Raw genomic sequence first — 21,826 nt, forward strand, 5'->3', positions numbered from 1 at the left:
GGAATAATGAAACAACAAAACTAGATTTTTTTCAGATCATTTCCTCTGCTGGTGTAAATGGACACAGCTACATTGAAGTCAATGGAGCACCGCTGCTGTTTGCCAGCTGAGAATCTGGCTCTTCTCATCTAACTGGCTATCTGTATGCATAAATAACCACGCTGGGTGTGTAGTCATGGCAATGACATATGCAAATTAGGTGTACACACTCACACACACTTCAGCTAGTGCAATTATGCACCAACTTTTCTGAAAATCTGGCCCAGAATTTCATATGTCTATGCAACGTGACTAGACTGCAGCGCATGCAATCTAAAATATCAGACAATAATCATCACTGAGTGGTTTGGTTCATGTGAAGACTCAGCTTGTTTCTTGAGAGAAAGGACTGGAAGTTTCTTCTCACCATCCTACACTGCCAACCTGAGGAACCAGGAATTTTGTCTGCAAAGCCTTTAGGGCCATGGTTCCCAAACTTGTTCCACCGCTTGTGCAGGGAAAGCCCCTGGCGGGCCGGGCCGGTTTGTTTACCTGCTGCGTCCGCAGGTTTGGCTGATCCCGGCTCCCAGTGGCTGCGGTTCACTGCTCCAGGCCAATGGGAGCTGCTGGAAGCGGCGGCAAGTACGTCCCTCAGCCCGCGCCGCTTCCTGCAGCTCCCATTGGCCTGGAGCAGCAAACTGCAGCCACTGGGAGCTGAACCTATGGATGCAGCTGGTAAACAAACTGGCCCGGCCCGCCAGAGGCTTTCCCTGCACAAGCGGCGGAACAAGTATGGGAACCACTGCTTTAGGGGATCCAGTATTAGACAGAAAGTCACCGCTCCATCTTCTCAAGGGCTGGGTGCTTAGAAAGAGAAATCTTTTATCTGCAGCTTGTAGGATGAGACTGAGAATGCTGGTTGTGTTACCTTCTCAAGTTTGTAGATTTCAAAGAGTTACAGTAATTCTAGTTCTCTTGTATTCAGGAGTCCATGGAGACCTTCAGCAGCTAAATCAAGTCTACTGTTCTCAGACCTTTTAATTGCTAACTAAAGAGCTGTGCTTGTTTACTTAGCTTGCGAGCTCATCTGGAGAGGGAACTGAACAGAGCACTATACCAGATTTCATACGGGGTCCTGCAAATGACAGGGCAAGACACTGGTAAGAAATTACAGAGGAAAGTAGGCCTGGAATCCCATATCTGTCCACCCCGTCACACCCTACTGAAAGCAGTTATAATTTCTCTGTATCTGCTTGTTGACTTTTGATCCCCTGACCTGATCTTGGACGGTTTATAGTTTTGGGTAACATATAATTTCTTTGCTAAGCATGCTTAGCATGTTATGAAGTCTGTGACAGCAAGTAGGAGAACACACATAATTGGGTTTTTAGACTTTTCTATGGTTAAAGTCTTGTTTTTTAGTGGGAGGCCTTGTGGCAGTAGTCATACGAAAGGCTGAATCTTAGCTAAAAGCTGGTAGGCTCAAGAAGATAAGCCCAGATCACAAATTCTGAACTTTCATTATGAGACACAAACAAGTAACCACGAAAAATACAGTACCCCACAGAATTCTGTAAGAAGGAAGTGTCGGGGGTTGGGGTGGGGGGGACTTTAGCAATCTGGTAACAAGGCAGTAACCAGGTAGTTAGACCACAATAACATCTAGGAGTCATTAAGAAATGAGTGATGTAGTTTGTCAATATTCACGATTAAAGGCATAGCAATGGAAAGCCGGAATGCCACATGTGGATAATGGGCAGGTATTAATCTTGTTATGGTCATGGAAATTGATCAGCTGTGGTTGTGTAGCTGATCATGTACACAAAGGAGTATGGTATTTTCTGTATTACTAGAGCTAGTGGCTAGAGTCTATAGAATAGTTATCAAAAAGTGAAAGGCCACCCAGGCTATGTCTACACTGCATTTAGACACCCGTGACTGGCTCGTGCCAGCTGACGTGGGTTCACGGGGCTCAGGCTAAGGGGCTGTTTAACTGCCGTGTAGCCTTCCGGGCTCGGGCTGGAGCTTTGGCTGCTGGACCCTGTGAGGTGGGAGGGTCCCAGAGTTTGGGCTGCAGCCCGAGCACTGCGAGCCAGAGTCAGCCGATGTGGGCCAACGGCAGGTTTTTTATTGCAATGTAGACATACCCTAAGTGTTCTCTAAGTCCCATGAATCAGGAACAGCTTGTTTGTCTGATTAGCCTCATGCACTCCCAAGAGATTCTCTTCTGTCCGAAGACCATCAAAGCGTGAAAAATGTCAAGCCAAAAATTGCTTGTTTGGGGGTGTGTGTGTGTGTGTATGTGTGTGAAATATAAAAGAGGCAAGATGCTCTACATGACTGAAATGAATGTTTCCTTTACTTAATGGAAATGAGTTTAAGGTTCACTGGTACCCCTGTGTTTTATGAGCAGCATAGAAGTCTTGACCCCATCTACCGCAGCCAAAATCCCACATGCCTCCCATCCTGCTCAGGCCTTACAGCACTTTACAAAGGAAGTCATTAGCATCAAGTACCCCAATTTTCAGATGGGGAAACCGAGGCACAGATCAGCTAAGTGACTTGCCCAGCCTCACCCAGCAGCCCAGTGGCCGGGCAGGGAATAGAACCATGCCATGGTCTGTGCTTCATTGGAGGCAGGCAGGGATTAAACTTGGTGATGTAGATTGAGGTCTGCTGATGTGCCGGAGAACGGGTATCAGCTTGCTGATACAATCCTATGCAGGAATCTGCCCTCTGAATGGGAGACAGAGCTGAACCAGATCATTTGACCCAATACTCTCCCCTCTGAAATTCACATCTGACCCCACGTTGTGGCTCTGGCCCATATCTACTCTCATCTGTCACTTAGAACAGTGGTTCTCAACCGGGGGTACATATACCCCCGGGGGTACGCAGAGGTCTTCCAGGGGGTACATCACCTCATCTAGATATTTGCTTAGTTTTACAACAGGCTACATAAAAAGCACAAGTGAAGTCAGCCAAGCTAAAATTTCATACAGACAATGACTTATTTATTCTGCTCTCTATACTATACACTGAAATGTAAGTACAAGATTTATGTTCCAAATTATTTATTTTATAATTATATGGTAAAAATCCAAAAGTCAGCAATTTTTCAGGAATAGTGGCTGTGGAACTTTTGTATTTTTATGTCTGATTTTGTAATCAAGTAGTTTTCAATTGAGGTGAAACTTGGAGGTATGCAAGACAAATCAGACTCCTGACGGCGGTACAGAAGTCTGGAAAGGTTAAGAGCCACTGACTTAGAAAATACTATTTCTCTAATTTACTTTTCACTTGTGTGTGTGTCTCTGTGTGTGCACACAGGCTTGAAGTGAGTACCAGAGACCCTAATGGAAGACACCTGGGGTAAGCCTCATTCCCCGGCTGCAAAGGGATGGGTGAGGAAGCAGCTTGCAAGCTGTGATTGGTGCAGAAGGTGGGTGTGTGAAATCAGGAGGCTTTAAAGACTGCATGGGGGGTATGTGTGTCTTTTCTTTCTCCTTCCTGCACACAGGTAGCCTGTTAGGGAAGCTTAGGATGAGAGGCTAGAGCTGTGTTGCCCACAGCAAAATGGAATGTAGTTTAATGTAGGAGAAAGCAGGCTGATTTTTATTCTCTGCATTGTTAACAGGCATTTTCTTTCTAAATGTTATGGACTGATTTGTAAGTTTAGATGCTTACTCAGTATTTGGTTGGCTAGAAGCCTTTTAAGTCTCTTAAGTCAGGAGGTGGGGAACTATAGGCAAAACTCAGATTCTTATATAATCACTGGAGACCAATACATATAAAGCTTCTAACAAAGAGAACAAGGATGGCAGGGGGCTAATACTCAGGGTGGAGAGTCAGAATCTAGGTTTATTTAGGGTCATTGAAAAAATAAGGGGCTAACATAGAGTGGCTGTGAGGCTTGGGTCATCTGTGGATAGTACTTTGATTTCATCAGATAGAGGAGACCACTCAGATGGCAAAATATGACCCTCTTTCTCTTTAAATCATTGTCCTATATTCTGTCACTGGGGGACATTTCAGATGCTGGAGGCAACTTGATATTTACTTATTGATTCAAAGGTTTTCCTATCTCCATTCACAGGGGAAGTTTGTGAGGGAAAACCAGCTACAGAAAACTAATCTCATTTGTAGCCAGAGGTGTATTGAGTGCCCTGACAACCCACCATGATCCATCACCTGATCTAAAACCCAGGTTGGGCTGGGTTGGTGGTCTATACAAACAAAACAAGTATCCAGCTTTACTCTATTTTATCGGTCCACTTGCAAAATAAACTCAGCATTACTGCAAATAACAATCTCAGGGTCCACCTAATTCTAAGGGGGAAAGGGAAAGTTCCTTTGGCTGTGTGCTTCCTGGGTTTGCATTTGAAATACTTTCTGATCTATCACTACAGGAGACAAAATGAAAGCACAAATGTAGAAATGCAGTTTGAATCTGGAGGGGTGTGTGTGGAGGGGCTTTGAAGTTGTGGAGTGTGGAGATGAACAACTTGACTCTAAAAATATAAGCAATCCAGAAAACACTCTTGCAGAATGTGATTCTGCTCTTGAGGGGCATCCCCAGAATCTGTGGCAAAGGACCCCACATTTTCCTAAATTACACAAACTTTTAAATTGACTTTTTTTTTAAAGGGGTCTCTTTTAAAAGCTAGGGAAGGGGGGAAATAACTGAATAAAACAGGGAGGACTCCCTGCCAGGGGGAGGATTTAAGACTCCTGTGAACACTGAAATGTTTCTCTGTGCATAGGGGAAGTAAACGATCTACCAACAAGCCTGTGAACAGGGTGATGTTGCCACAATGATGATGAGTCATAAAGCCACTTTTTTATAACCCTAAACAGATACACTTACTGGGATAAGGAAAACAGTATTATTCCTAGAGACTTTTTTCTTTTTCTCTCACTTAACTGTAGAGTTTCTGCCTTCAACCCTCCCCAGTTCCCTCCTGCCTGGCTTTTGCTATGGATTGAAAGAAATGGGTCTATCCAGGCAATTCAAGTCACCAACCAGTAGGTGTCAGTGTTGCTTGCTCTTCTATATCAATGTGGCAAAGAGGCCTTCCCTAGCCGGTAGAAGAAATGTTCTGTAAAACTAGAAACAGTGGTTCAAGTCCCAGCTTTGGCTCCCTGGAAGCTGCACCTCTAGAGGTTGCTAACCATTCATTGTTCCAGAGCAAATCAAGATCCTGAAGTTGTCCAGAGCCTTCTGTAGATTTACAATGCCATGTTGTGTATATTAGTCTTTATAAAAGATCAGTGGGACAAGACAAATGCAAGTCACATCTAGGCAATGACTAGAATGCAGTGTCAGTAGGCAGCTATAGTACCATGTGATCTTTATCCATAGTTGAGATAAGGAAAACGAAGAGCTACCAAATAGACCTTATCTTCCAGCCAGATCCTGAGTTTTGGCTCTTTTAGAAATACAATCCATGATCTGAGGCCCCTAATGTTTATACTTGACTTAATTTCTCTCATAAAATGGCCTGCAGAATGAAAACTCTGGAAAATAGCTATGCTAAGCCATTGACTAGAGATGAGACACAAATCTTGAAATATTAAGCTAAGTTGTTAGTTTTAGCAGCCATGATAAGGGCTGGACTTCTTTGTAGTCCGGGAAAGTTTCTCTTTCTAGGCTAGATCCTCAAAATGTGTTTGAGGAAATGCAGGTACAGACAGGAAAACTACATGGCCTAATAAACTGATTGTTGGCACAACCGACTGTATTCACAGCCAATTGCACTGGTTAGGAAAGAAAAGATTTTCCTTTGGACAATCACTCCTTTGATATATTGGACAAAGTTTGTGATGGGGAGAATGTCAATTGCAATAGCATCAGATTATTACAAACACTGATATCTGTGTCATGTTTCCTGTGAGCCATAAAAAAGTGTCTTTTGTGGCATGTCTCTGTATGTCCCACCTCTTAATCTACCAATGTTTGTAAAGTACCTATCATCCTATCTGTGCAATATGAAGGAGCAGTGAAAGTCAGCCAGAAGGGACAGTCAGTTTTCTCTTTATCCTGCTTTGTGACATGGTCATTGGCTTCTACCTTAGAGTGCATTGCAAGATATTCTGTTTCATGGAAGAATGGTTTGATGAGGAGGGGTGTGTGTGATTGTAACCTTCAGTTCAAAGTGCAAGGGTCACCTTGCGAGTGTGCAAGGATCATCCTATCTCCTATTAGTGAGTTCAGCACCTAGGGCTTGCTATTGAGAAGGCTCCTCTGGCTATATTAAATCTTTGACAGCTGCATCCATCATGAGTTAAATTTTTAATCCCCCAAAGGAAGTTTTGTCCTATGGGAAATTGTGCTCAGTTGATCAGATCAGATAAGAGGCAAAGTGTCATGGTCTCACCCTCACTTGAAACTGGGGGGTTTCAAGTTGAGGACCAGCATGTATCCCCCCACCCTAAAATCCTAGGGTAGGTCCCTTTTTTGCTGCCACCACCCGGTCGAATATGTGGGCCGGGACACCCCTGTTTTCCCCCCTCCTCTTTCCAAAGACGTTCCCTGGGGAAACACAGATCAACTCACAGAGGGAGAAACCTCCCCGTCTCCTCCCTCCCCTCTCTGCCCGGAGATAAACTTGTCTCACCACCGAGAGAGAGTTTCTTAGCCCCCTCCCCCTGTATCCACAGTAGAAGGGATTTAATCAAATCTTTATAGAAAGAATTTATTAAAAGAAAAACAAGAAAATATACAATCTCTATGAGTCCAAGCTGGACATTCATAGGGTATAACCTTATCAATTTCTGGAGAGAATCCTCCCTCCTTCTCAGTACAAACAATACAGGCAGAATTAAGAATAATCAATAACAAACACACAGAATTGCAAACATAGGATTATTAGATGAGGACACAAAGTACCTTTCTAATACTCACTATCTTGACTAGAAGAAATTAGTTCAGAAAGATGGAAACTTGCAGAAGACTTGATTAAACATCTGGACCCTTGTAACTCCAAACGTCTAAGAACAGCACACAAAAAAAACAGAGAGAAAAAGTTCCCTCCTAGGAATTTTAAATTCTCTTCCCTGATTGGTCCTCAGGTCAGGTGTTCACCAGGTACCATGTGTTAACCCTTTACAGGTGGAAACTTAACCCTTAACTAACTATTTATGACACAAAGTCTCTGTCTCTGATCCCATTTTGTGGGTGTGGCCTTCAGATGCTGATTTTTACTCAAGTGGTTCTGTGTTAAGCAAGTATAGATCTTTGGGCTTCTTGGCATATAATTTATTCTATATAAGTAGGAAAATTTAAACCCAGATTCAGTGTTTGTGGTCCCCACCTTTCTCTTTATGGTGGACAGTTTTAGCTGTAAAGCAACCCCTTAGCACTTAAAAATATGAAAAGAAGCAGCCACTCGTGCACATATTTAATAACAAATGTTACTGTCTCTGGTTAACAGGTTTTTTTCCTCATGTCCCAAGGAGACTGCTGCTGCCATTCAAGTTTTATACAATTGTTATCTTAAAGACACCCAAGCAAAGCTCAGATCTACTGTCACAGTAAATCAATATGCTTCCAAAACCTACAGTGATCACTTCCCTTGTATATATTGGAAACTTTTGCACTTCAATGCAATCACTCATTGACTACCAGCGTTCAGCGCACTCTTCAGTGTCTGTGTGAGAGGGTAAGCTCCTTCATGGCAGAAAGAGCCGCTGAAATCATCCAGATCGAGGGCCCAAATCATGGCCCCTCCCAAAGCATGTTGCTTCAAATATTTAACCTAAGCGAGGGAAAGGGGAAAAAATGGACAAGGTGAAATGAGAAACAGACATTTAGATGCACCTGTGCTATTTCAGCTCTGTCAGGTGGGCATCTCCTTTCAACATGTTACTAAAGTGAGAAATAGCCCTGACGAGGCAAGAGGGGTGAACGGGACAGCCTCTCTCCAAACTTTTTCTAAGATCCTGAACTCTTTCCATTTGGGCAAAAGCCTGTTGAAACCGGCTTTCTTGTGAATTGTATTTCACACCTGTTCCCTGCTTGACCTTCCTCTGGGACCTAAGGGAGGGATTTCATTGTGTTAGTACAAGGGGTCTCAAACGTGACTGCACTGTGACCCCCTTCTGATAACAAAAATTACTACATGACCCCAGGAGGGGGGACCAAAGCCCAAGCCCCACCGCCCCAAGTGTGTGTGTGTGTGTGTGGGGGGGGGTAGCGTTAAGCCCAAGGGCCTCAGCCCCAGCCAGGGAGCCTGTAACCTGAGCCCCACCACCCAGGGCTGAAACTCAAGGGTTTCGGCTTCGGCCCCGGGCAATGGGGCTCAGGCTTTGGCTTCAGCCCTGGGCTGCAGCAAATCTAAGCCAGCCTTGGCAACCCCATTAAAACAGGGTCATGACCCGCTTTGGGGTCCCGACTCACAGTCTGAGTGTGTTAGTGAGTACTCAGCATAAGAACGGCCATACTGGGTCAGAGCAATGGTCCATCCAGCCCAGTATCCTGCCTTCTGACAGCAGCCAGTGCCAGATGCTTCCGAGAGAATAAACAGAACAGGGCAATTATCGAGTGATGCCCCCGTTGTTCAGTCCCAGCATCTGGCAGTCAGGCTTAGGGACACCCAGAGCATGGGGTTGCATCCCTGACCATCTTGGCTGGGTCCTGTCTGGTACCCACATGTTGCAGGGGGTATTGGGAGCTCTCTCCAGCATCTGCTTTTTACACTTAAACACCAGCTCTGAGAGCTGCATTATTTCCCTGGGCAATTTATCTTGTAAAATAGGGCTTCCGGTCCCAGATGCCCGGGTGGTGGTGGGGGCTGGCTACAGCACAACATCCCTTGTCAAAAAGCAACAGAGAGCTCCAAAGTGCAGTCTGGGGTGTGATCCAGGTTTAACTGACTGGGAAAAAGAATATTCCCCCTCAACATGATGGGCAGAAATACGTAGTTCAGTCTGACACTGATCCTAAGCAGTCACAGCTGCACTGTGTGTGTGTGTGTGTGTGTGTGTGTGTGTGTGTGGTGGGGGACTTGCTTTCTCTCAGGACAGCAAGAAAAGCACGACCTTCCTCCCCGCATGGCTCTCATAAACAGAGCAACCAGCTGACCTATCTGTGGTAGGTTTAGCCGACTTTTCATCAAGCCAGGCTGTTTTTTGTTGCCTGTCCTTAGAGAGCCGTATGGCCTCATACTTGATACTGACAGTCCTGCTCATGTTGCACTGAGTGTGTCACGCACACAGCCACCCCTGCCGGTCCCCTGCCCCAGATGCTTAGAACTTGTTTCCTCAGTTCTGATTTGAATACTTGATCCAAGGCAAGTTGGAAGATGTAGAAGTATCCAGGCCTGCGAGCACCTGCACAATTGATACAATATTTTGGGGAGGAGGGTGGTGACAATTCTTTCTCCCCCCTGCAGAATTCAAGCAGGTAAACTCTTGATTTCTGTTTGTTTTTATGCTGCCTTTTGGGCTGAGGACACAAGAAACTGTAGCCCAGAAGAACAAGATTTCCCCTGAAATGCGTTGTAAGCACATGAAAGCTTAGAATGGAAAAGTGGGAACGGGCAGCTTCCACCGCCCCAGTGGTGTTTGCTTGTCGTAGCAATAGAGCTATGATAATACAGCTGTTCAAATAGTCACATTCCTCCAGTTACTTTTGTTTAATGTTCCCATATGGAACCTCAGCCTGAGTGGCGATGGGAGCCAGATACGGTGGATGAAACCCCGTGCACGTTGCCCAAAATGAAGCTGTTACTCTTGCCATGTGACTTGGGTGAGTGGCCATACTTCTCAGTGGAAAGTAGGTGTCATGCTTATTCAGGGGCGGCGCCAGGCACCAGCGCACCAAGTGCATGCCTGGGGCGGCAAGCCTCAGGGGGTGGCCTGCCAGTCACCGTGAGAGCGGCAGTCAGGCAGCCTTTGGCGGCGCACCTGTGAGAGGTCCACCGGTCCCGTGGTTTCGGCGGCAATTTGGCAGCGGGTACGCCAAAGGCGCGGGACTGGCGGACCTCCCGCAGGCACGCCGCCAAATCCGCGTTACCAGCAGACCTCTTGCAGGCGCGCCGCCGAAAGCCGCCTGACTGCCGTGCTTGGGGCGGCAAAATACATAGAGCCGCCCCTGTGCTTATTGGTGCCAGACATTGGGTTGCTCTTGGCCCAAAGCGAATGGTTGGGACCCTCCTTACCTTGGTTTTAATGCTCTCCATGTCATCGTACCCTACCCACTGGTTCCCTTTATAGGAGTAAGGGACCTTCTGCTCCTCAATCATCTCCGTGGTGGCACCTTGTTTAAAGGTGCAGATCTAAACCAAAACACATTTGGAGGCAGGATGAGGCTGTGGGTATTGGTCAGAGCCAGTGTGATGGGGAGGAAATGAAAAGTAGCCTTTTCCTCCTTGGCATGCAGACTGAAACCATGTTCATGTTAGAAAACTGAGCACGGCTTCCCTTTGATTATGCAAAATCAGATTATTCTTACGGCTGCTTCCCCCCAAGTAAGCCCAGATGGAACAAATATACTCCTTACCTCATAATACGCTAAAAATCCTGCTTCGGAAGTGAAAGGGCCTGGCAGTCCTGCCTTGGAAGCCTGGGCCCCAACGCCTGTATCTAGCGTGTCAAGGGTGAAGCTCCGCCCATAGGTTGGGATTCCCATGATGATCTTCTCCCCTGGGGCGCCCTTTCTCTTCCAATGTCTCACGGCGTTGTCCTGTTCGAAGGAAATATTAAACGTGTATTTGGCAGCTTAAACTGAGACCTGTTTTTTATACCGCCCTGCGGTGCTTTGGTACAAATTCTAAGGCTTCCCAAGATATGGCTGCCTATTCATCTCCATTTTTCCAGCAACATGCTTCTGGACATTGAACATCTCCATGCAAAGGGTCCGTGTCAGTTCCAGCCTGCTCCATGGCTATAGGGGACTCCATTCCCGGGGACAGGAAACCATCCTGCAGATGGCATGATAGCCATTGAGAGGGCACAAGGAACCCCAATCTTTCAAGTGATCAGACATTTCACAAGCTACTGGGCTGGTCCTAGAGTGGACCAGAATGGGTGACAGCTGTTAAAGGTTGTAGGAAATATGGGGCTCTTCACAGTCAGGCTAAGACACATCCGTTTCCCCCGTTATTTCTGTCGTTAGGGTGACAAACCTAAGACTGAACTTCTGAAGGGAGAGACAAAGACTTGGGCTCAGTTCTATTGGTTAGTGTCTTCGTGCTGACTGATAAAAACTAACTAGAGCCCCCCAAAAGATGCAGGCCGGAGCTGTGTCAGCTGGAGTGACACTGCTCTGCTGAAGAATCAGCCATTAGGGTCCTGATCTTGCCTCGGAGAGTTCTACATTAGTTTACATTCAGTAATGGAGTTACTCCTGGATCTTACTGATGGGAGATGACAGGGTGGCAAGAAAGAACATTCTCATCTCCTCTTTCTGGCCTCACCATTTGGGCCGCTACATTGCATGATAATTTTGTGTATTAGAACAGTGGTTCTCAAACTTTAGCAACCTGAGGACTCCCATTTTGATTTAAAAATTTTCTTGGCCCTAGGGTTGCCAACCCTCCCAGTTTCGCCGGAAGTCTCCTGGAATCAGGCCCTATCTCCTGAAGGCTATTGAAGCCAAACTGGGAGATTTTAGGCACTGAAACTCTGGCAGCACAGTGGGGCTAAGGCAGGCTCCCTGCCTGCCCTGGCCCCACGCTGCTCCTGGAAGCAGCTGGCACATTCCTGTGGCCCCTAGGGGAGGGCCGGGGGCTCTGCGTGCTGCCCCCATCCCCAGCGCCGACTCTGCATCTCCCATTAGCCAGGAACTGCAGCCAATGGGAACTGCGGGGGCGGTGCTTGCGGGCACAGGCAGGGCGCAGAGCCCCCTAACCGTTCCCTCAGGCGCTGCAGGAATGCGCCAGCCACTTCTAGGAGTGGCGTGGGACCAGGGCAGGCAGGGAGCCTGCCTTAGCCCCACTGCGTCACCGCCTGGGAGCTGCCCAAGGTAAGTGCCTCCTGGCCAGAGCCTGTACCCCCCCAACCCCCTTACCTAGCCATGAGCCCCCTTCTGCACCCAAAATCTCTCCCAGAGCCTGCACCTCACCCCCTCCAGCACCCCAACCCTCTGCCCCAGCCCTGAGCCCCCTCCCACACCCAAACTCCTTCCGAGAGCCTGCCCCCCTCACCCCCTCCAGTACCTCAACCCCCTGCCCAAGCCCGGTGAAGGTGAGTGAGGGTGAGGGAAAGTGAGCGATGGAGGGAGGGGGGATGGAGTGAGTGGGGGGGGGCTCAGAGAAGGAGCAGGGCAGGATGGAGCCTTGGGGGAAGGGGCGGAGCCTCGGGAAAAGGGTCAGGGCAGGGGCCGGGCAAGGGTATGTGGGTTTGTGTGATTAGACAGTTGGCAACCCTACTTGGATCCCCAAGCCTCCTGCTCAGCCCTAGGCCTTGCCCCCACTCCACCTCTTCCCATGCTTGCTCCACCCCCTCCCCCGAGCGCACCCTGTCCCCGCTCCTCTCCCTCCCTCCCAGTGCCTCTTGGAGTTGAACAGCAGGGCCCGGGGACCCCCTGGAATACCCTCATGGACCCCAGTCTGAGAAACACTGTATTAGAACAAAGGGGCCAGATTTCTTCTCTTGCTTAAAGCTGTTTTGACACAACTGCCACTCTTGGGCTTCAACAGAGTTACTCGTGACTTTCAGCTCGCATCTACGCTGGGACTGCCAAACTCCTCTCCGGTGTGATCCACGCCAGACTTAAACCCCAGACCACACCGGACTTAACTGGAGACACTAAATACAGTTTTTAAAAAAGACACACTGCTGTCCTACACTATCTGCCATCATGTAACTTTGGGCAGCAGGTTTTAGCCCAACACCAGCATCCGAATGTCTTCAGGAGAGCTGGAAGGGTGTGGTCATACTGTTGATGAACCTCATCCCATGTGCCCTGTCATGAGTCGACACTGAAAATACCCCTTGACCTGCCTTACCACGTTGTAGGAATGTTGGCAATGTACAGGGCTGTTTGTACTGAGGCATGTGGAGGAGTCGGGGAGTGGTGTCTGTCGAGCATCGCTCACAATCCACAAGTTTCTCTATCTACTTGGTAGCTAGCTCAGTTACTGTGGAAACAGTTCCAAAGCAAGTCACTTCCTCTTTCAGTTCCGCTTTCAGAACTTGTGTTGCTTGTAAAACTTTAGGTGGATGAGGGGAGGAGAGACAAAAGGATCTTTGTCACTTACAACATTGTTGTATGCAGCAGTTCTAAGGTCTTTCTTTCCCTTGTTAAGAGGACTGACGTGTCCTGTAGTCTTCTCCCAGGAGGCCCCATGGAAGTCATAGCTCATGAGGTTAATAAAATCCACAATCCTGCAGGAAAGGAAAAAGAGAATGAGATAAGTTACATAACCCAAAATAAACATCCCAAAAATGGCACACAGGAATAATATGTGGAGAGGGATGGGACAACCTAATATTTACATTTGGATCTGGATTAGGTTTAATAGTTTTGAGGCTGAACTGGAATCATAGAAGATTAGGGTTGGAAGAGACCTCAGGAGGTCATCTACTCCTACGCCCTGCTCAAAGCAGGACCAACTCCAACTAAATCATTCCAACCAGGGCTTTGTCAATCCTGACCTTAAAAACCTCTAAGGACGGGATTCCACCACCTCCCTAGGTAACCCATTCCAGTGCTTCATCACCCTCCTAGTGAAATAGTGTTTCCTAATATCCAGCCTAGACTTCCCCCACTGCAACTTGAAACCATTGCTCCTTGTTCTGTCATCTGCTACCACTGAGAACAGCCTGGCTCCATCCTCTTTGGAACCCACCTTCAGGTAGTTGAAGGCTGCTATCAAACCCCTCATTCTTCTCTTCTGCAGACTAAATAAGCCCAGTTCCCTGAGCCTCTCACACAATGAGTGTGTGGGTTTGGATTCACTGATAAGGTGGAATCTCTTGCAAACTGTTCTCATAAGATTTCAGCCCAACATGTCTCATCTAACAAGATCTGCTGACTTTCTCTGTTGGTGAGACTTCTGCTATCTGAGGTCATTCTGCCACAAACTCAGCTGTACCCAAAAGAAAAAAAGAACATGGACCCTTTCTAGTTCTGGCTTGGAACATAAGAACGGCCATACTGGGTTAGACCAAAGGTCCATCCAGCCCCGTATCCTGTCTACTGACAGTGGCCAATGCCAGGTGCCCCAGAGGGAGTGAACCTAACAGGCAATGATCAAGTGATCTCTCTCCTGCCATCCATCTCCACCCTCTGACAAACAGAGGCTAGGGACACCTTTCCTTACCCATCCTCGCTAATAGCCATTAATAGACTTAACCTCCATGAATTTATCTAGTTCTCTTTTAAACCCTGTTATAGTCTTAGCCTTCACAACCTCCTCAGGCCAGGAGTTCCACAAGTTGACTGTGCACTGCGTGAAGAAGAACTTCCTTTTATTTGTTTTAAACCTGCTGCCCATTAATTTCATTTGGTGGTCCCTAGTTCTTATATTATGGGAACAAGTAAATAACTTTTCCTTATTCACTTTCTCCACACCACTCATGATTTTATATATCTCTATCCCCTTAGTCTCCTCTTTTCCAAGCTGAAAAGTCTTAGCCTCTTTAATCTCTTCTCATATAGGACCCATTCCAAACTCCTAATCATTTTAGTTGTCCTTTTCTGAACTTTTTCTAATGCCAGTATATCTTTTTTGAGATGAGGAGACCACATCTGAATGCAGTATTCAAGATGTGGATGTACCATGGATTTATATAAGGGCAATAAGATATTCTCTGTCTTATTCTCTATCCCTTTTTAATGATTCCTAACATCCTGTTTGCTTTTTTGACTACTGCTGCACACTGCGTGGACGTCTTCAGAGAACTATCCATGATGACTCCAAGATCTCTTTCCTGATTAGTTGTAGCTAAATTAGCCCCCATCATATTGTATGTATAGTTGGGGTTATTTTTTCCAATGTGCATTACTTTACATTTATCCACATTAAATTTCATTTGCCATTTTGTTGCCCAATCACTTAGTTTTGTGAGATCTTTTTGAAGTTCTTCACAGTCTGCTTTGGTCTTAACTATCTTGAGCAGTTTAGTATCATCTGCAAACTTTGCCACCTCGCTGTTTACCCCTTTCTCCAGATCATTTCTGAATAAGTTGAATAGGATTGGTCCTAGGACTGACCCTTGGGGGTCTGTTCCATTGTTCCATGTTCCATTGAACATGGAAACAAAACTCTTGTGGCAGGAACATTCCTGATATGTGATTGAGTTTCAGAATCCAGGTTCTAGTTTTAGCGCCTCTAACGGCAGACAATGATATGAAACATTCTGGGTAACTGTACACGGCCAAGTATATTGACTATGTACCTTAAGAACTGTCATACTGAATCAGACTCAGGGTCCATCTAGTCACTATCCTGTCTGATAGTGGTCAGCGCCATATATTTTAAGGAAAGGTGCCAGAAAATCTATTGGGGACATTTGTGGAATGAATCTGCTCTAAGGGAAGTTTCTGTCTAACCTTGTCAATTGATGACTGGTTGATGGCCTGAGCTGTGAAGATTTATAGCTCTTAAAATAAAAATCTAAACTAATGTAGTCTAATCCTTGTCCTTTATCTTGTGGCAATGAGTTCCACAGGCTAATCTATACTGTAAAATTTCCAGCAGCATTCATGTGATTTCATGTTCCCCTTCTGTTGCATGATGAGATGGTAAATAGGAGCTGGCAATTTCAACTTTTCTATACCATTCACTATTTTATTTCTCTTTCATAACCCCTGTTACTCATCTCTCTAAGCCAGTCTCCAATGTCTCTCTATGGAACTCTCTCTAGGTGTCTAGATTTTTGTTGCCTATCTCTTTATATATAAATATTTGTATGCGTATGTATCCATAGATCTCAAAGCACTTTCCAAAGGAGGTCAATAGTGTTATATGCCCATTTTACCCATTGGGAAACTGAGGCAAAGGAAGGAAATGACTTGCCCAAGGTCACCCAGCAAACCAGTGGCAGTGCTGGGAATTAAACTGAGCTCTCCTGAGTCCCTGTCCAGTGTTCTACCCACTAGGCAATACTGCCTGCCAGAACCCCTGCTATTTCTGCTGTATCCTTTTTTGAAAGAAGGTGACCTGCATTGAACACAGTAGCATGGATGAGGATGTACCACTGAATTATAGAATATCACTGAAGCCAGGTTCAGGATGATTCTCTTCCTCATTCGTCCTAACTTTGTTTTGCTTTTTTTGGTAGCTGCTACCTGAGCAGATATTTTCATTGAGCTGTTCACGATGATGCTCAGGTATTTTTCCTGATTGGTTACAGCTTCTCTAGAAGCCTTTGTAAAATAGTGTCACTGGATACACTTACTTGGAGATTTTGTCGACGTCATAGCCTGTGTCAATATTTATCCTTCCAGCGGACACTGCGGTACTAAGTAGAAGTTTCTCTTTTCCGGTTTTCTGAGCTTCCTTCTCAAATGCCGTTGCTAGTTCCTAGAGGGTATAAGTAAGAATATCTGAATTAACATAGGAACTTCCCACATTGGATTACACCGGGGGAGCATCCAGCCCAGCATCCTGTCTGACACTGATCAGTACCAGCTGCTGCAGAGGAAGGTGCAAGGAACCCTGCAGTGACAGTTCCATGGGCGTTCCTATCTAGCCTCTCAGAGCTCAGCTTCTGATTTGAAGTTCGGAGTGTTTAGATCTTTTCTGAAACTCCTGGTGGGTTCTTTTAAAACTGATTTGTTTACTTCTGGATGTTCTTAGGGTCAGAATCAATGTGCCAACTCTTTTGTACTAAGTCCATGTTTCTCCATCTCCCCAGGCTGAAGCACATGGGTTGTAGTGAAAATGAGACATGGGAGGGTTCCCGCAACAGTGTGCCTGGAGGGAAAGGAACTGAGCTATGATCCTGCGCAGCAGGATCTCATGGGCATTGTTCAGACCTTTCAAAATCTGACACAGCATGACTGTGTTGTTGCTCTCCCGGGTGATACTTCCTAAATGTTCATGTGCCTCTGAATTTCCCTTATGTTCAAACTCTTTCTGTAAGTGGTTCCATCTCTATGAAAGACAGACAAAATTCACCTCCCCAGAGATCTAGCTCCACTGGGGGTGTGATGTGCTGGGTGCAGTAGGCTATGAGCTTGATATGTATGTTCTGCCATTGTTAGGTAGCCCTTTTGCAACTGTGACCACACCCCCTGGTTTTATTGTACCTGAATCAGAGAAGTGAAATGTCTCTTATCCTTCCTCCCTGGGTAAATCCAGGCTACATCTAGTCCATCAAAGTCATGCGTCCGGAGGAACTGTACCACAGAGCGGACAAATGTCCAGCGATTAGCAGCCGAAGCAGCCATGTGGGAGAAGCTGGAATGAAAGTGACGTGCCTTGTGTATTCATGTATATTGTAGTATAGATTCCCAGTGCTGTTTGAATTGGCTACACTCAGTATCAGGGCCGGCTCCAGGGGTTTTGCTGCCCCAAGCAGCCAAAAGGAAAAAAAAAAAAAAGGGCACAGTCTGCGGCAATTCAGCGGGAGGTCCTTCGCTCCGAGCGGGAGTGAGGGACCCTCCGCCGAATTGCCGCTGAATACCTGAAAGTGCCACCTCGCTCCGGAGTGGCCGCCCCAAGCACCTGCTTGATAAGCTGGTTCCTGGAGCCGGCCCTGCTCAGTATGCAGACTTCACAGCTGCAAGCTGTCCATTACAGGGACAATAATAACGCAGCAGCGAAGCACCCTAGACGTGCCCATACTCCTTTACATCTGCTCTTGGGGGAACCAATTTCCCCCTTCCTCAGCCTCCATGTTTATAAGTTAAAAGCTTTCCCAGAGCTGGAGGTGGTGGGTTCGAAAGCCCGTCGCTGTTCTGAGCAGGTGTGTCACGAAGGTATATTAACTTCCACTCTCAGAAGTGGAACGGTACTGCAGATCCCAGTATTACCGTTCAGTTCCCATGCTTGATCCTCCAATGGATAACAGGGTCTTCAGGCTCTGATTCCTGAAGGGAGAAAAGTGCATTTAAATGAAGGATGCTTGGCTTGGCTTGGCTGTCCTATGGGGAATCTGTCACTCGACAGACATAGTTCCCTTCCCACCCACTCCCTCTGCCTGCATGGAGGTGGGTGTCAGGGGAAAGGAAGGGAGAGCATGGCACTCGGATCCAGCTAGCACAGTGGGCCCTGTGGGACTGCCATAGCTAATGTAGTTTGGAGAGCTTTGGATGATCTAAACCAGTGGTCCCCAATGTGGTGCGGGGCATCTAGGTCCACGTACTGGCCGGCGGACAAGCATCCGCTGAAATGCTGCCGAAAAGCAGAGTCATCAAGAGGCATCGCTGCCAGAATGCTGCTGATTTTCAGCAGCATTTCGGCGGATGCATTTCTGCCGGCCAAGGTCCTCGGTGGCTCATCGTCCAGCGCCTGCCACCTGGAAAAGGTTGAGGACCACTGATCTAAACTATGCTCGGGGCGGTTTCAGGCCCGGCCTACCCAGGATGAGTGGAAAGCTGGCTGACTTGCCTGCTCAGGCTCTGCTTAGCTGCGAATCCGGCTCAGAACAGGCTGCTGGCAAGACATGGGGAGCAGCTGCTCCCTTCATCCTCTGTCACGGAACTGGGTTTGACGTGAATGCTCAGCAGTGGAGCTTTGTTTAATTCCCTACCCCTGGAAGCTTCCTGTTGCTTTCTGGCTACATGCACTGGCCCCTCTTTCCCCCGAGGATGACACAATGCTCCCTGGGAAAACTCTCACCCTTCGACCTGAGGGTGAGCCTTTCCTCCTGCAGCCAGCCTGGTGGCGAGAACCCCGGCTGCGGGGACGCAGGTGTGCCCCCTGTGTTACTCACTTGGCTTTAAGGCCATTGAAAGCCTCATAAAGTGTCACGTCGTTCCACTCCACGGTGGTGATCTCGTGGTCGTTCATGCCGGCAAAGGCATAAATGAGGTGGGTGCAGAGATGGGGGTCGATGTCATCGGGGAGGAAGCGCCCCTCCCCAGGCCTGTACTGGGCCCAGTTGGTGAAGTAACAAACCAGCTTAGAGGCAGAACCTGGGGAGACAGTGAGAGGACGGGGTGCCATGGAAACCTGAGATTGCTGTGCTGTCTCTGCCACCTCCCGGGGATCTCCCAGCAAGACAACAGCCAATGGACCTGAATGGCCTCTTAGTCCTCTAATATCAATACAGCTTTGTGAGTGGATTGTGGTTTCTGTTGCGTTTACTTTGGGGCCTCGGGCAGACAGTGCTCTATTATGAGAGGCTGTAACATGGCATGACTCTTACAGGGCTGCACCATGATAGAATCTTCCTGGGGGCACCCAGGCCCCACCTGGTAAACTAACCACGGTGTGATCCACAGGATGAATCAAAATGTATTGAGCCTTATCGTGCCTATGGCAGCTTGTGATGCTAGAAGGCGCATCTCCTGTAATGCGAGGGCCAGGTGAACGAAAGCCAAAGGAGGAGGAATCTTGACTTGAGTTCTGAAGGATGAAAGCAGCTCTGTGATCCATTCCCCACCGCCGTGACTAAGCATCATGGTGCACTTTGTGCAGTGCTAACAGACAGGACTGTAGCCTGCAGAGATCGGGTATAGATGGAGCAGTCGATATTAACCACAGAGCACTGAAGTGGGGCTGCTAGACTGCCCATGCTCTACAGTAAAACACTTAATCACTGGAAGAAATGGATTTCCTCTGTCTCTCTGCCATGAGTGTAGCTGGGATTGAAGGGGAGGCAGAGAAGGGGCAGTTTTGGCTGGTGGTGGCCTCAGGCAGGGAGGCAGTGGACGTGCAGCCAGAATGACCCCTGCAGTTCCTCCTAACCTTGCAACTTCCCTCCTTCCTTTTCAAATGACTCGATGGCTTTGCAGGATGTGACTAGGCCTGGCACAGCGTTTTTGGAGCTGTTTTGAAGGAGAAGGACTTTCCTCTTCCGCTTTTGAATTCCAGAGCCCGGTACAAGCATCAAAAATCCCACCCACACTGGAGCACTTACAAAAACCCAACAACCTTTTTTCCCCATCCCCTGTGATCGATCATGTTTCTATTGGCCTCTGTAAAACCAGGTGATAATGTAAGTTGGCTACTTACCGCATTGTAGAGACAGCAAGAGAGCGAAACCTACAGAAATACAAGAACAAGGGTAAAGTGTACTATTGACCTATCTTTGAGATCCTGTGGACTGTATGAGTAAAGTAATATTGGTGCTTTGGATGATAAATGCCCCACCTCCCTACTTCCAAAGAGGCATATGCACATGTCTAAGAAATCTTCACAATGGCCTTAACCACACCTCGTTTTGCACCTGCAGTTTGGTGCCTACAATTATTTGTGGGTGTAATTTAGGCCGCTTAAATGTCGAAGCACCTGATTGCAAGCACAAATTGCAGATGCGAAAATGAAAGGCAGAATTTGGAAATCTCTCTTTTTAAAATCTCTTCTGAATGTTTAAGACCTCTTCTGCTTGGCCCTTCAAAAAATTTTAGATTTTTTTTAAAGCATCTTCAATTACTGTCTTGCTTTAAAATTTGCTTTGTGGTGGCCCTTGTCACAAGCCATTAACAACCGAGTCTCCAAAATACATTCACCCTGAGTGCCTATTTCATTGAGATTTCCCCAGCCGGGAATCCCATTGCGTCCACTTCACCAAACTGCCATACAATTTAGGGACTAGTCAATGACACCCGTCACAAGAGTTAAACCAGTTCACCAGCCCCAGTCTTACCAGCCCAAATGATTGCCTGTCCCATGCTGGGTCATACAGCTCTGCTCTGGATTCTGTCACTGTGGTGTGGAGGAGACAGTATCTGACTGCCAAATGGTTGGTCTCTGCTTTTCATTGTCACTTTTTATACCTGTCTGATACAATAACCCTGATTTACAAGAACTCAGCATGTTCTTTTTCACAAAGGAACAGTCTTATTTACTCTGTCTCTCTGAGAACTTAACTGGCTATTTTTAGTGAGGGAATTCTTGTGCAATTTTAGCATGCACTGTGTGTGTGCTTGTGTAGGTTTTGCAATACCTACCATCAGCTTGGCTCTGTCCTGTTGTGCAAACACAAATGGTGCCGAGGCAAGGAGCGGGAGACCTTGGGTACACATTTCTCTGGTTTATTACTGTTCTTGAAGATGTAGAGCAAAGACTTTTTAAATAGTGTCATTGTACTGGAGAGACTTGCGTAATCTCCAAGCCTCATTCTCTTATCATTGCCTGCAAGCTCCCACTGCAGCGAGGTTGGCCCCAAAGGGGCTCAGACCCTGATAAGCCTCCTAGTTTTTTTCACTTCTGCTATTGTGACTACTTTGCCAAGGGGAGGGTGTTACGAGAAACTGTTTGGCTCACTTCCTCTGTGCTGCTGAGGTCCCAGCAGTAAAATGGGGATCTTGCTTCACAGAGCAATGGGAATGTTTTAATGCATTTATATTTGTCTACCCATAGCACCTTCGGGGCCAGATTCTCCAAGGATGGAGGAATGGCCGCTCCGGACCAGACCATGGGTCCATCTAGCTCAGTGTCCTGTCTCTAACACCTGCTCCTTCAGAGGAAGATGTGAGAAACCCTGCAGTTATGGGATAACCTATCCCTGGGGGAAGTTGTTTATCTTTTCCCTATAACTCTTCATTCAAGGTCAGCTTGTGCCTTGAAGCAGGAACGTTTATATTCCTTCCCAACATTGCTGTTTGGTTTTTAAGATGAGCAGCAACTGAGCCAACTCTGTCTATAGGGTAACTCTGTTTGCTTGAATGGTCTTAGGCCGGGAATGAATTTACCCCCTGGATGAATCATCACTAGAGCGGTGGGGACCAAATGCATTTGGAGTCACTTACTCCAGCACTTGCTGACAGTTGCTGCCTGTATTTCTA

At 47.0% G+C, this 21,826-nt stretch overlaps 1 protein-coding gene across 1 annotated transcript; it reads right to left on the reverse strand.

Moving 5' to 3' along the window:
* Positions 1 to 7,366: 7,366 nt before the first annotated feature.
* Positions 7,367 to 20,811, reverse strand: LOC123368902 (chitotriosidase-1-like). The gene is made up of 10 exons (XM_045014131.1): positions 20,686 to 20,811; positions 20,052 to 20,081; positions 18,808 to 19,009; positions 17,906 to 17,962; positions 17,180 to 17,330; positions 16,327 to 16,451; positions 13,182 to 13,308; positions 10,481 to 10,663; positions 10,140 to 10,256; positions 7,367 to 7,736 (listed from the first exon to the last, which is right to left on the reverse strand). Exons 1-10 carry the CDS (start codon positions 20,708 to 20,710, stop codon positions 7,593 to 7,595), a joined length of 1,161 nt encoding a protein of 386 aa, XP_044870066.1. The 5' UTR covers positions 20,711 to 20,811; the 3' UTR covers positions 7,367 to 7,592.
* Between the last annotated feature and the right edge of the window lie 1,015 nt (positions 20,812 to 21,826).

This window comes from Mauremys mutica, chromosome 4 (genome assembly GCF_020497125.1).
Source record: "Mauremys mutica isolate MM-2020 ecotype Southern chromosome 4, ASM2049712v1, whole genome shotgun sequence".
In the NCBI taxonomy this organism is placed as follows: Eukaryota; Metazoa; Chordata; order Testudines; family Geoemydidae; genus Mauremys; species Mauremys mutica.